Source organism: Octopus bimaculoides, chromosome 5 (assembly GCF_001194135.2).
Source record: "Octopus bimaculoides isolate UCB-OBI-ISO-001 chromosome 5, ASM119413v2, whole genome shotgun sequence".
NCBI classification, from domain to species: domain Eukaryota; kingdom Metazoa; phylum Mollusca; class Cephalopoda; order Octopoda; family Octopodidae; genus Octopus; species Octopus bimaculoides.
Genome location: NC_068985.1, coordinates 29,446,345 through 29,461,660, shown reverse-complemented (window position 1 = coordinate 29,461,660; position 15,316 = coordinate 29,446,345). Strand labels below are relative to the sequence as shown.

General features: G+C 31.4%; 1 protein-coding gene across 9 annotated transcripts in view; it reads left to right on the top strand.

The window, feature by feature from the left end:
- Positions 1-15,316, top strand: part of LOC106868342 (protein Aster-B) — a 264,262-nt gene that overhangs the window by 71,523 nt on the left and 177,423 nt on the right. For 4 of the 9 annotated variants that reach the window (XM_014913557.2, XM_014913555.2, XM_014913552.2 and 1 more), the window contains one exon: positions 8,629-8,748. In XM_014913557.2, coding sequence (XP_014769043.1) covers positions 8,629-8,748 — 120 coding nt within the window. Of the gene's footprint in view, positions 1-313; positions 414-8,619; positions 8,749-15,316 lie in introns of those variants that run through there. The other 5 variants (XM_014913556.2, XM_014913554.2, XM_014913553.2 and 2 more) reach the window with 2 other exon arrangements.

Genomic DNA, 15,316 nt, shown 5'->3' with positions numbered 1-15,316 from the left:
ATATATATATATATATATATATATATATATATATATATACATATATATATGTTTATATGTATATATATATATAGACATATAGGCTATTTAGTGACTTGATTGGAAGATTAAATATATTCTAGAAATGCATTTTTAGATAAATATTAAACTGTCAAAAAGACAGAATAGTTTTGATCGATTACTTACTACCTATTTATAGATGCCACTGAAATTTACTGTTTGAATATCCGACAGTGAATGATCTGGACATGGAAATTTGTGATTTAAGATGGTAATCTACTTTGTCTGTGGCAACATATGTGTATGATTGTACATTTAGATACATATTCACATTTATTTTTGCTAATGTATACGAAGCAAGATATGTGCTTATAGTAAAGCCTGCAAACATTTAAAAATATCAAGACTTTTCTGCAAGTACATTTTTTCTATTTTTTTAATAAAAATGTCGAGTATTTTTTCGCTTATGTTCCTTGCAATGTTATATGTTTAATATGTATTTCTTTAAAAATTTTCCTATATGCATAGTGTATGTGTGTCAATATGTGTGTGTGTGTGTGTGTAAGAGAGAGAGAGCATCTGTATTTTTACCTTCATTTATTTTTATGTGAATACATAATAGTGTGTTAAATAAACTTTGGTCTTATGACTTCAACCTAATTAGCCAAAATAAATTTTCTGAATATAGTTTTGTTTCTTCTGTTTGCATCTTCTCTATTTATTATATAATAAATATGGAAATTGGATAAAGAAATTAAGCTGTAACATTTCTGAGTAGCAAATGTTTAATAGTTATATTACAGTTTCACTACCATTAGAAGACTGTTGAAACACTTAAGAACTAACAAAAACTTTCTAAAGTTGGCCAAACTTTGTTCAGCATAAACTAAGAATAAACATAATCCTTCAAAAATAAATGAGTCAATGGATCTCCATGAATTTGATAATGAACATTTAGTTGTTTGATTGAATTAGAGTGTAAGTGGATGTGTACCCTTTATGTAATTCTCAGGTAGTATAACAGTTTGTGCCAATGTTGGCTCTTTGAATTACAAGTACACACCATTTGAAAGCCTTCCACACAGTTTCCCTCTACCTAATGTCACTCACAAGAAGGTTGACTCAAGGCTTAGGTAAAAGGCACCATACTCAAAATGCCACATGATAGGATTGAACCTGGGACCCCTTAATTGCAGAGTGAACTTAATCTTTTGGCCATATAAAAAAGTAACTTCGAACTTATATCTTTAAAATGAGTTTAAATTGGTTGCATACCTTTGAAGTACTTTTGTTTTACTCTATTATCCGTAATTTAATATAAAATAGCTAGCATTATTCTAATACCAGTATCACCAAAAGCTTGGTGATACTCAAGCTCAAACCACACAGAAGATTCAGTAGGCCTCTGGTGAGGATGCAATGGGCAAAACTCAGATCAATGAGTGTCAGAAACACTTCAAACATGGCTGCACTTCAGTGGAGAGCCGGGCATGCTCAGGCAGGCCATCCACAAGCCCAAACGAGGAGCCGATTGAGAAGGTTTGGCAAATAGTCATGGAAAACTGATGTGTAACAATCCAGGAAATTGCTCATCAAGTGGGAATAAGCATAGGTTCAGTGCATTCTATTTTTAATGGAGGATTTCTGAGTTCAAATTCCATCGAGGTTAACGTTGCCTTTCACCCTTTCGGGGTTCATGAAATAAGTATCAGTTACACAATGGGGGTCGATGTAATCGACTAGCTCCCTTCCCTAAAATTCCAGGCCTTGTGTCTATAGTAGAAAAGATTAATCTCATACCAGATATGGTGGCAAGCTGGCAGAATTGTTAACACGCCGGACAAAGCGTTTAGTGACATTTCTTCTGGCTTTACATTCTGAGTTCAAATGCTGCCAAGTTTGACTTTGCTTTTCATCCTTTCATGGTCAATAAAATAAGTACTTGTTGAGTATCAGGGCTGATGTAGTTGACACATCCTCTCCTTCAAAATCCTTGGCCTTGTACCAAAATTTGAAGCCATTACTCTAATAGTAGATTAGGTTTGCATTGATTTTGCTTTCTTTCATCTGAAGTAAATAAAAATTAGTACCAATAAGATTATGTATTTCTTTCCTGCAAACTTTGGCTTCATGCTCAGCTCAAAGTAAGCATGAATTTTTCTTTTATTTATATTATGAATGTAACACATTCTAGTATAATATAATCAAGGTCCTAGTTTTAAATGACAGCATAACCTTCAGCTAATGTTTTGAAATTTGATGTCTTGTTAACCAGTAGTTTATAAAATCTGTTGTGAATCTTATTCTTGATCAATTTCAAAAATGTTTGAGTTATAGGCTGAGTTATAAACGCACCTCTGTTGACAATGGCTACACAGTTTTGTTTCTTTTCCATAATTACTAATTAAAAAAAAAGAATCATATTACAGATACATAATTAAAAGACTGAGGACATGTATCCTTTTCTCATGTTGTTCAGTTACATCAGGGGTTGGTGAACAAAAGTAAATTACCCCAAGTGGGGTAAAAATGAAGTTCTTGTGGGTAATGAGAACTCATCAGACATAAGTAAAATTATTAAAAAAAAACATGTTCCTTGTTACAATGGAATTTTTTCTTCTAGCATGAGGAGATAGTCAAAATGTTGCTGCCTTTTGCAACAACCTACTTTGCGAACAAGACTTTCCACTCTAATGAACATTAAAATAAAGCAGAGAAATTGATAGGACCCTGAACACTGTATCCAAATTGCTCTGGCATCAAAATTCTCCAATGTTCCATTTTGATGTAATAGTAGTAAAACTGAAACAGCATCATTTCTCCAAAACCTGAAATAAAAAAGTTTCTAGAAAAATCCTTTTGTTTCATAATGAGGATATTAATTTATGTTATTGCATTTGTTTTATACTTGTTATATTTATAATTGTATTCTCCATATAAATAGATTCAATAAACCTTTTGAATTCAAAGAATCTATGATTTTCTTCTCTTCAAATCAAGAGGGTAATGCCTGCAAAAATGAATATATTTTGCGGTAATTGGTTAAAAAAGTTCCCCGACCCCTGAGTTAAAGTTTCAATGATATGATGGTTGTCACTTTCTTACTCTTTAGCTGAGTCATCCCACTTCTCTCTCTCTCTCTCTCTCTCTCTCTCCATCAAGCTATTTATTTGTCAGCTTATACATCTAGCTGTCTGTATACCACATGTTCGTTTCTTTCTCATTTCGTCTTGCACTCATATTTTTCTCTCTTGTGTAATTACACTCATCCTGTCCCTCTTTATAATGGCTGTTTGTTCTGACCTCATAGCCATACATACGGATATACTTGCCCCCTCCAAAATGATCTGGTCAATTTTATTGATATTTAGCTTGAGTTTCTGCAGTTTGATGTCTCTAGAGATGCAAGAAAATGGGAGTCTGAGAATTTGTAGTTCTAGGAATAAATATTTAGGTGGAATATCTAGTCTATGGTTTGACGGTGAGACACAGTGGGATTGGCAGGACCATTTTAGCTGGAATCATTATTGTGATAATACAAGAAATGAAAGCTTATCAATCGGTTGCATCATCTTTTGGGAGATGCAGTCTGAAATATTTGAGTACAGTATAGCATCGTCGCTTTTTTGCTCTTCATCTATGAGACATAATTAGAGATTATGAACATATAGAGAGTTTATAATGATTTTAGGAGATCTTGTTTGTTTATTGCTGTAATTAATGGTTTCTAATTTAGGTACAAGGCCAGCAATTATGAAGGGAGAGTATAAATCAGTACAATTGACCTTAGTACTTGACTGATATTTTATTTTATTGACCCTAGAAAGCTGAAAGGCAAAGTTGACTTCAGTGGGATTTGAACTCAAAACAAATATCGCAAAGCAGTTTTTCTGATGCTCTAATAGTTTTACTGGCTCGCTGTGTTAGTGTAATTAATTTAAGTTTCATTTTACTTTAGTGATCTTGTCTTTCTGAAGCCTAATAAATTTGTTTTTGTCATTCACTAGCTGTTAATTTTGCAATACATTTGTCTTTATCCACAATTACAAACATTTCATTACTTTTACATATAATTTTGTTATTTTTTCGGATTATGCAGAGCTTATTTGAATGTTTTGTAAATATATATTATTTTTGTGCAGATATATCAATGTTCATTACATCTGTCTTGTGGTACATTTTGGCATTTATCATCTATGTTTACAATGTTTTTATCTCAGGTTCTTTTGAAATTGGTTATGTAGTCTGAGTTTAACTATACTTTTTGTATGGAAAAACATTAGTAAGCAATACGTCTTTCATATATAGAACTCCTTACAAGTATAGACAATTAATTATAGAAGCAAAACTTGTGTGCTGTTCAAAATTAAAATAAGCATGTGTGTGTGTGTGTGTATCTGTGAATGTTTATGTTCTTCAAATGAAGGTGTGCTTCATATGAAAAACCCTGAGCTATGCATAGTAAAGCTTGTTGACATTGCCCTGTCAACAAATCAACCACTGAGTGTGTTTTGGTGACATGTAGAGTTAGTAACAGGAAAAGCATCTAACTGTAACATAATACCTATTTGTCTAACCCATGCTAGCATGGAAAAATGGATGATAAATGTATAAATTAAGAAGCACACCTACACATATATATCCATGATATGGCCCATTCCCTTTCCCCTTCTCCTGTCTCTTCTCGTATTCCCCCAACATTGTTCTCTCTGCTACTCTCCAATCTTTTCCTCACAGCAATAAATCTGTTTCTTTCATCATCCTTTAATTTCAACTCTTTCAGTCATAGGAACTCTCTTTTGCCTTATGAGCCACACAGTGTCTCAACTAGAGTTAGTGTCATGAAAAATGCACCTAATACCTCTGCAAGTTGTAAATTGATTCAAACAGTGATAATGAATGGTTTGAGAGGGCTTTTTAGTTTTGCTGACACTAAGGCAACTTCTGTGGCGGTAGTCTCACAAAAAAATGCACTCAGCTCACTAAAGTTGTTGGTATTCGGTAGGACATCCAATTGTTAGTACATGCATAACTTATGGTAGCATAGTAAAACAGTTGTAAAATGATGATGATGCTTATGATGTGTATATGCATATACATAGTAAAAAATATGTGTGTGTGTATGTGTTTATATGTATTCTAATTCTGTTACATATCATAATCTAACAGTCTTGCAATTATTTTATGCATAAATGTTATAAAATATTATAAATGTTTGATACAGAGAATGTTTGATACTACAGATGAGCTGTTTACGTTTCATAGATAAGGGAACTTTTCATGTATGTGTGCAAATAAACATTTAATTATTTCAAATTTTTGCCACAAGGGTAGCTTGGAGTGAGTCGATTATATTAACCCAAGTGTTCAACTGGTACTTATTTTATTAACCTCAAAAGGATGAAAGGCAAAATCGACCTCAGTGGAGTTTGAACTCAGAACTTAAAGAGGGACGAAATACTGCTAAACATTTCGCCTGGCAGGCTAACGATTCTGCCAGCTCATCGCCATCATTTAATTATACTGGAAAACAACATACTCTATACTACTAGATTTCCATCGTTGTTACTGTCACCATCATTATCATCATTTTCATGTCTATTTTCTCATGCTTACTTGGGTTGGATAGGTCTTTTCCAGCATACTGTTTGTCTCACTGCTGGTTACAATTCCTCATCATCTCCTTTATAAAGTTCAGCATCCTGATATCAGTCCCATCACTTCTTCCCATGTCTTCATCAGTTTTCCTCTTCCTCATTGTCCTTCTGCTTGGATTGCTTGGTATTTCTTTTCTCAAATGTCATCCTTCATATACATCACATAACTGTAACCAGAACAGTCTTCTTTCTTGCACACCACATCTGATTTCTCCATACACCTAGATTTTCTTGAACACTTCTATTGAAATATGCGGACCTGGTTTCTTTCCAGCCCTTACACATCCTTTTTATTTAGCACTGATGTTTCAGTACCATGCAACATTGTACTCTGTAAGTTTCATACTGTCTACTGTTAACTTAGAGAAGCCCTTTGTTGTTAGTAGAATAGCTGCATATACTTTTCGTACCTTGTTCTTATTTAGGCTGCTATGCTTTTAAATGCCCATCACCACTGCTAATTATGCCACTTAGGTAAGAGAAACTATCAACAATTTCTATGTAGCCTTCTAAACATTTGAAAGAATGTTTTTCCTAAGTACTTTTGCAGGTAATTATATCTGTGCATTTGCCACAAATGAAATCACCTTTCTCTGTCAACCTGCCAGTGATACCACTGTACCTCTTGCACAGCCATATTCTACATTGGGTGCACTGTATGGGATTCCTACTTACTATTTTTCTGTATATCAATAGCTTCCTACAAGGCTGTTGAGTCCTATCTTCTTTCCTGCTAACTAAATTTTTTGTTACTTAGAAGTTACCAGAAGTTTAATCCTTTTCAGAAAATAGTAGATTTTTTTTCTTAGAAACAGTTTCTCTATCTATGTATTTAAAGAGAAATTAAGTGTGTGGTGTGTGTGTGTGTGTGTGTGTGTGTGCATGCGCACATGTGCGTGTGCACATTACTTGGTGCAATCAGTATATATCGTTTTGACTTTGGTCGATTAAAAATCCTTTTAGTTAAATGCAGTTATGTTTACTTAGCATTTACTACACAGGGATTAATCTTACCAATATATATATAATTTGAGTCCTTACCTGTGTATGGTGTTACCTTTAATATAAAGAAAGTTATAAAGTAGAAGAAAACTGTCTTTTAGTTTGTTTATTTTTATATTTCATTATCCTTATCCTTCTCTTTTATGCTGAACTCATATTCTTGTTTCTATGTTACAGAACTATTGTTTTAATAAAATTATTAATTTATTCTTTTCCTTGAATTTCCTTTGTTTACTATTTGAAACAATAGTTAAACAACAAAGCTCTTACATCAGCCTGAGATTTAAACATTATCTTCAGAGCATTATTAAAAGTATGGCAATGATTTTTCTGACCAATCATTTTGATTTGTTTTGATTATGCCAATAAGTGAAATGAATGTAAAATACTTCATTTACTATGCTTCTTTCTGTGATATGTTTATTTCATTGTATTTTTTTTTTTAAACAAAACATTTAGGATTGGCATGAATTTATGCAGGCTTGAGAATTTGCTTTTTCATGTTAATTTATAATTATTTTTCATTGTTTTACTTTTGATTGAAGAACATTATTGCTCTTTTGTATCTAAATTATATATTAAAAAAATTATGAATTGTAATTGTATTTTTTTTGTCTTTTTCTCCCATACATTTAAATTTGTCTTCATTCAAAAATAACTTGTACTAATGATATTTTGCATATTGTATTATGTTCTATGCATAAAAGCAATTTTTTTTCTTAATTTCAGTAGCAATTAAAATTTTGTTGACTTTGCACATTACTATACATTAGATTGATTTAAATTTACTTGGTTTCATCAGAAATTTATGAAGATAGTAATTTTTAGTGACAGAAGCAGTATTAGTATCAAAAAACAATCTTTATATCCAACTTAATGTGTGTTGAGAGACACTCTCATAAGAAGATATATTTTGTAATTGTAGCATCGGTTGATGTATAAAGAAGTCTCACACTAAGGATAATTTTATATATTTGGTTAATGGAAATAAAGTTATGATGAAATAATTTGGATTGACAGAAACGTAAAATTTTACATATTTTCTTGAAATACATAGTTTCAAAGAAATTGAAAAATTATTTTCATATTAGACACAATTTTTTTTCAAATTTTAAATCAATAAAAAGTTCTATGTGTGTAATCCTACTGCTCATACAGTTGCCAAATCTCTGAAAAAAAAATAGTTACCATCTTTAAGTACAGAAGGACCCTTTAATAAAATCTAAGCCAACAGTAACCTCTATTTTGAAGAATTTTAAGTAACAATTTAGAAATTATGTCATATAATGTAAATCTGATTTTAAATTTTCTTAAAATTAAGCTACATTGCCATTAATAAAATAGAGAGAAATGGGAGTATATTTGGCATATTTAGTTTGTGAGTTTATCAATAAGTGTCAGTCTAGTTTCATATCATAGTTCTTATAATCAATCAGAGCTGTTATGGACAATACTGGAACAAGCATGTTCATACTAAAATGAATTACAAATTGAGAACATTTTGAATTTAACTCATTACAGCCAAGTTAATATGATTTACTTCCATATTTTGTAAATAAATGCAGCTGGAATTACAATTTTATTAGATTTTTGTATATAAAACATAACTATTTGATATGAATACCTTTGTTAAATACTTTGAATTAAACAAAAAAATCAATATAAATTTCTGAAATTATACCTGATAGAAATTGGAAATATTCTCTTATCGAACACAAAGTAGATAAATAGTTAGTACTATCTACCAATGGGACATTAGTAATGATGTCAACCATTGAAACAATTATGTAAATTGTATTTTTACTGCTATAGTAAAATTTTTCATTATTAAACAACTTTAAAAATTGCATTTAGTTTTAGATTGGCAATTTCATTTTGTGAACTTGTGGCTTGTGTGCCCATGTATTAATTGCATGCTGTTTTAATTTGGAATTAATATGCTTTCTTATTTTTCTTATTGTATCCCTAGGAAGCGTTCTTCAGAATCCCTAAGGACTGCAAGTCTGGAGTCTCTGATTATGTCCAGTTGTGGAATGACCAAAGAAACTTTAAAAGATGAATGTTCCACTGATGACAGCAGAGATGAAAGGTAAAGCTCTTTATTGTTATTCTTTTGGGGAAATGGAGTTCAATAACAAAAGCAGAAAACAAATTATATAATCTTAAGCTTTTTAAATATGTTTTCCTTCAATACTGTAGCAAATGAAATCTATGTTTATATAGTTGTTTGGAAATGTTATTGATATTTCAAATTCTTTTTTTATGTAATAAACATCTTGTCTGAGGATATCGTCACAGTTTCAGCCTCTTCTATTGAAGTTCTGTTTAGACAACACAATTTTTTGTTATTCTATAAGTTTGTCAAGAGAGGTGGATAAATGCCAGTGACCTTTGTAGTCTATCACTCATTGTTTGTATTGATACTGTTGATGTTCCACTTGAACATCTGTAGATTGATATCTGTAACAAAAGCATAGCAGGTGTTGGGTGGAGAAAATCCAGCGGGCTATCACTTTGATGATGGACGAGGGAAGTGTTACTACTGTTGTTGTTTAACCCAAGTCAGATCTGCTCCAGTAGATTTTGTGACCATTCCATTATTGTGTGTAGCAATTACTATACTGTGCAGCATGTCCTTTCTTTAAAACATTAGAATGGGATTTAGGAGAGATTTGACTGTTATTTCTTGACGCTCCTGTTTACTTGTTTACTCCTGTTTCTTGAGGCTCCTATTTACTGTTTACTCCTTTGTTTACTTTAAGAAATGTGTTTTGTGAAGTTTCTGTGTGGTGAGAGACAGGGTAGTGGGAAGAAGAGAGAGAGATAAACTTTAATTGGAGCTAGTTCAGAAAAGCAAAAGCCCATTGTATTGCTAGTAGAAGAGAGTAGAAACCAGGTTGGTAGTTGTAATCTTTTGGTTGCAATCTAGGATATCTATGTCGCAATAGAAATACTGTTTCATATTTAGATTTTAATTGATTTTTGTTTTTACATGCTATTAGTCTATTTTACTGATAAATATTTTATCATGAAAGATGCTTAAATATTAAACTATGTCACAATGTGTTAGTCACTTACCTGACTTTGTGTGATCAGAGTTATTCACACATAAAAGATTGATTCTGTTAGCTTCGGAAATAGAGAAATTAGGAATTATGATTGTTTTTATTTCTTCAAGCATATTAGTACTGGTCTGTGTAAAATGTAAATAGTTATAACCTACTATCAAACCAAGGTTTGATACCTGGTTATACTTGATTCGTAGGGAGCTTGATTCATTAGCTGCTTATCTCTTAATCTTTAGGACATACCAAAAATAATTTTAGTAAATGAATAACAAGTTTACTATCAAACTGTGTGTGGATGTTATTTAGAGTTACAAAGTTGTAAAAAATAATTTTGGTAGTGTTCAATGTGATTTTAGAGTTCATCAAAAATACTTAGATTAATTGTGGAAGAATGTGTAGTTTTGGAGAAAATTAGTCTGATTCATAGCTGATCTTCCATTTTGTCTAATTATTTAGTATTCATTTCTTTTCTTTTTATCATTGGCATGAAATGAAATGAAGTGTGCAAAATCTATTTGTTATGTAGAAACAGATTGGCTTGCTCCCACTAATCCAACAAATTAATGTACTAAATATGAACTGACTTTTGTTACATTTTGTATGCCTATGTAGTCTGCAGAATTAAGTTGATTTTTGTTGCCAAAAGAATCTATATTATTAATTTCCTTTTGAATTTCTCTATGTTTTTGTGATTTTATCTTTGCTTTATATTCTGGGTCTACAAAATTGACTTCACATTATAGATTCAAAATAACTTGAATCAGTTTTATTCAGGTCAGGAAAAGTAAATAACAGAACATTAAAGAAGTAAATAATACAAAGTAAAAAGGAGTGAATTATAAGCAATCTAGGATTACTAACTGTGGTGTTAGATAATATAAGTTTTTTGATATAAACAATTGGGCTATTCTACCACAATTTTCTCCATAATGTCTCTAAGTAATACAGCTAATTATATTTACATTCGTTTTTCAACTTACCATTGTTTATCTTAATAAATAAACTTGGTAGATCACTATTCCAGAGACTCATAATTTATATACATACATTTTTATCATCTCTTAATGCTTATAATTAATGATTATTATTTTCTTTAGTTCATCCATTTTACTGCTTAATTTGTTATTGATGCTTAAACATCAGTTTCTTACAACCCTTACTTTCTTACGAGCTCCCATATGATACATAGCTGCTGTGAATTTATGCTGTAGATCTGTGGAAAAGATTTGTAAATCAGAAAATCGTATATAATACGAACAATCATCCACTAGCACATGTATTGTGAACAAGTAAATTCAAGAACCCAAATTGTACCTTCTCTTACTGTGTATTAATAAGCAAATACTATCACCCATTTTAGAAAATCCTACGCTGCATCTTGTTCAGAACATGTTGTTCTATGATGGGCTTGGAACATATTTCTGAACTAAGTGTAGATAGTATCCTTGTGGTATCTAATACATGCAAAGGATTCTTGAAAGCCAATGTTATGTTATAAATTACATAGAAAGCTTCAATTCTACTTTGTTGTTGCTGATATAGATGTTATACAACAGAAATTCATTATTTTATAGCTGAGAGTAAACACACTCAGGAGTATGAAAGATTAATGTATTGTGACTTCTTTTATGCTGCACAGTAAGTGAAGAAAGAAATTTTATTACTTTCACAGATTGATGATGCAGCTGATCACTTATTTTTTATTTAGAATTGTGCAGAATGAAAATTGATATCTTTGCAATCCTTTGTTTTTTTGTAGTAAGGAGTGAAAAAAGATCACCGTTTCTACATCCACCCTCCATGCTGGCATGGGTTGGTCTGGTCATCATGTCCTCTGAGTCATTTGCTTTTAGGAGCCATTGCTCATAGACTGGTGCTCATGTGTGACATTTTGACTCAGTTTCATGACTGGATGTCCTTCCCAATGCTAGCCATTTTACAGAGAATACTAGATGCATTTTCTCTAGTACTAGCATGAGAGAGACTTAAATCTTCAGCAAAGACAGGAGTAAAGGAGACCTCACAACCCTCTGCTTTCTCCATTTGTTTGCCATATTTGATGGCAAATGAGCAGATAAAACATATAAAACATTGCCTACAATAGATTTTCTTACTACTATGCTTTTATACCTGTGAGTAGTGAAGTTTTAAGAAGAAAGTTACTAGTATATATATATATATATATATGTGTAAGATAATGTTATTTAAAATACAAAATAAGGTGGTAATCTTATAGTATTTAGGAATGGATTTAATGCTTAAAAGTTGTTCATACAGGATTTAAATACATTGGATGAGTGATTAAAAAAGACATTTTAGTGCCTCTATGCAGCGTAATGTTTCAGAGTATATGCAGATGACACTGCATTGTAAAACATAGTGCAGTGAAAAAGAGGTTTAAAACAAATAATATATACTATATTTTAACGTGTATAAGGAACCCTTTTTTGTCAAAAATTAGGTTAAAATGTGTGGGAGTTTCTTATACATGGATTCTATTATAATCCCTTATAAAACCTTTTTTCTAAATTTTAAGCTCCCAAAATTAGAGGGTTCCTTATACACATTAAAATACGGTACATCACACTAATTTTAAATAGAAAAATACTGCATAAAAAGGAAAGTATAAAAGCAAGATGATATCACCGTCCTACAATTAAACAAACAAACAAACCATGAATTCTTGTATCGTTAGGAAACTGATACAGATAAAATATGAAATAGTTTCATTGCATAATTCAGTTAAGGTTTCAATTTGGCTGTAATGCTTTCAACTGTATAAATATATAATGATTTAGTTTCAGATCCAAAGTTAGTGCAAATTACATTCTTTTACTGGTTTCAGCCATCAGACTGTGACCATGCTGGGGCACTTCAGGGGGCTTCATAAATTACGTTGAACTCTAGTCTGGTACTTATTACATCAACCTCATGAGGTGGAAAAGTGAAGCTGATTTGGTTTGGAACAGAAATGAAATCAAATACTACATTTATTTTTACTTAGCTGTACTTGTGTGTGCATGGCATGTGTATGCACATGTATGTGTGTGTACAGTGTGGACCAAAAGTCATGCACAAAATAAGTTCAGTATACTCTGGAATTTGAATATTTAAATTTTGAATATATATCTTCTCCTCCATCCCACACATGTATGCTAGCATGAGCTGAATGGTTTGACAAGATTTGATGAGGTGCAGGACTATGTCACTCTAATGTCAGCTTTGGGATGGTTTCAATAGCTGGATGCCCTTCCTAATGTAAACCACATTACAGTGTATACTCAGTACTTTTTTCATAACACTGACACAAATACTTGATGATTTCACTAACAGCAGTATCACAAAAAAAGCAGTTAGTATACACTGTAAAGTGGTTGGTGTTAGAAAGGAAGGACATCCAGCTGTAGAAACCATATGAAACCTAACACTGGTGTTTAATGTAGTCCTGTGGTTTGTCAGATCCTCTAAAATCATCCAACCCATGCCAGCATGGAAAACAGGCATCAAATGATGATGACGAACTATTATATTATATATTTTCTTCATACTTGAATGATTAGTGTTAAGAAGTGTATGAAGTTATAAAATACCTCCTCCAAAAATGCATGCGATATTCTGATTTATAAGAACCATACATGCAACATTAGAAATAAAACCTGTAAGAAATTAGAAACAAGTCTTTGTTGTATGTACCCACTTCTAAGAGCATGGTAGTTAGCTAGTTGTTTTAGGACAAAAAGTGGGTATTGTTGTCTTCTCCAGAGACTTTGATCTACTTAAGTAGATATTAATTCCATTATCGAAGACTGTTTTGTATAGTTTTCACAAAGGTCAAATAAATTAAGCTTTGTATATATTAAGTTTTTATTTTTGAAATATTTTAATATATATGTATATATATATATATATATATATATATATATATATATATATTGATTTTCTTTCACAGTTTCAACTGAGTATTTAAAATAGCTATGAACTGTATGAATAGTCACAGGACAACAATGTTTCATTGTATATCTATACATAATAGTTAAGGATGGTGTTGCTTATGGTAAAAGAAATCCATAGATTTGTCTCCAGTATAGCAAAACATATGTGAAAACAACATTTTAATAATACTGGTTATGACATTGTAGTTAATATGTAAATGTCTATCTTTCTTATGCTACAATGGCTTGTAGGATGAATGGGTAGCAGATCTGTCCACTAGAAAGAATGCTAAACTATTATAAGAATTGGGTACAGATAAACACCTTATTGAAGGACATACTAGTTCTATATAAACCTACAAACACATAGGTAATACAAACACATAGGCAATCTTTGAATGTCTCAGTTATGTAAAAATATAGTTCTGTGATATTTATATCTGTTTAAAACTATTCCTATCTATTACCAGTGTTTTTGTAATTATTGTAAAACTTTTTGGCTCTTAATTTGATATAGCATAACTGGTAAGAATATTGAAATTCTTCTTGAGAAATATATGTTCAAATCTTGCCAAAGGTTATGTGGAAATATAGGATTAAAGTGTTTAAAGATGACTAAATTTAAGTGTACTTGTAATGGAGTATAAGTAAAAACAAAAACTTAATTTGATTTAGTTAAGTTTTTATAACCTAATGTGTATGCTTTAAAGCTATTATTCTTTCATTTGGTTATCGTACTGTTGTAAATATTTAGTTATAGCCTCCATCATCACCATCCACTACTAGATACAGTATTGTATAGTTCCATGTAGGATTGAACTTGCTAGAATTTTAGACAAGCTCCTGCTACAGATAGAAACTGAAAGAAACTTGTCATATATATATATATATATATTTATAAATGTACGATCCAGGGATCAAAGTGTAGGAAGAAAGTTAGCTTCAAGCAATCCGTAGTAAATATCAAAAACAACTTTCAGGGACAATAGTGGTTTATTGAGATGGAAAATTGTGGATTTTTTCCGTATCAAAGTACGATAAACTGAAAAAGTTCCTTATATATTTCATGGTAGGTGACCATGAACATTTTTTTCTTCCTATTGATAAAAAACATTTCCTCACCTTCTTCCCTCCACATTATCTTTTTTTCAAATACCACTCCTCTTGCTAATTTCCATGATTCAGCCAAAACAACCCTATTGAATACTACTGATCAAATGACCTTGCTTAAACTCCTCATTCCTCTCACTCATATTTTCTTCTTTTTTCCTTCTTTTAATACTTATTTCTCTCTACATTTATATTCTTCTCTCCTACTGTGCTCTCTACACATTCTGATTGAATCTTCCATGTATTAACATGTACCTCCTTGTGACAATGTAAACTTTTATTTAATCAAGATATCCTTGGCCTGAAGAGTAGCCTGCGGTATACATCTCGCTTGGATATTTACCACTTCTGAGGTTCTGCTCACTATGAAACATATGTAGCCTGGATCTTATCTACTCCATTCTATAACTCTCTCTCTCTCACGCGCACATGCGTGTGTGTGTGTGTGTATATATATATATATATATATATATATATATATATATATCACAATATCTGCCAGACTATCAAATGTTGTTATACACTGATCACAATGTGTCTTGCATTG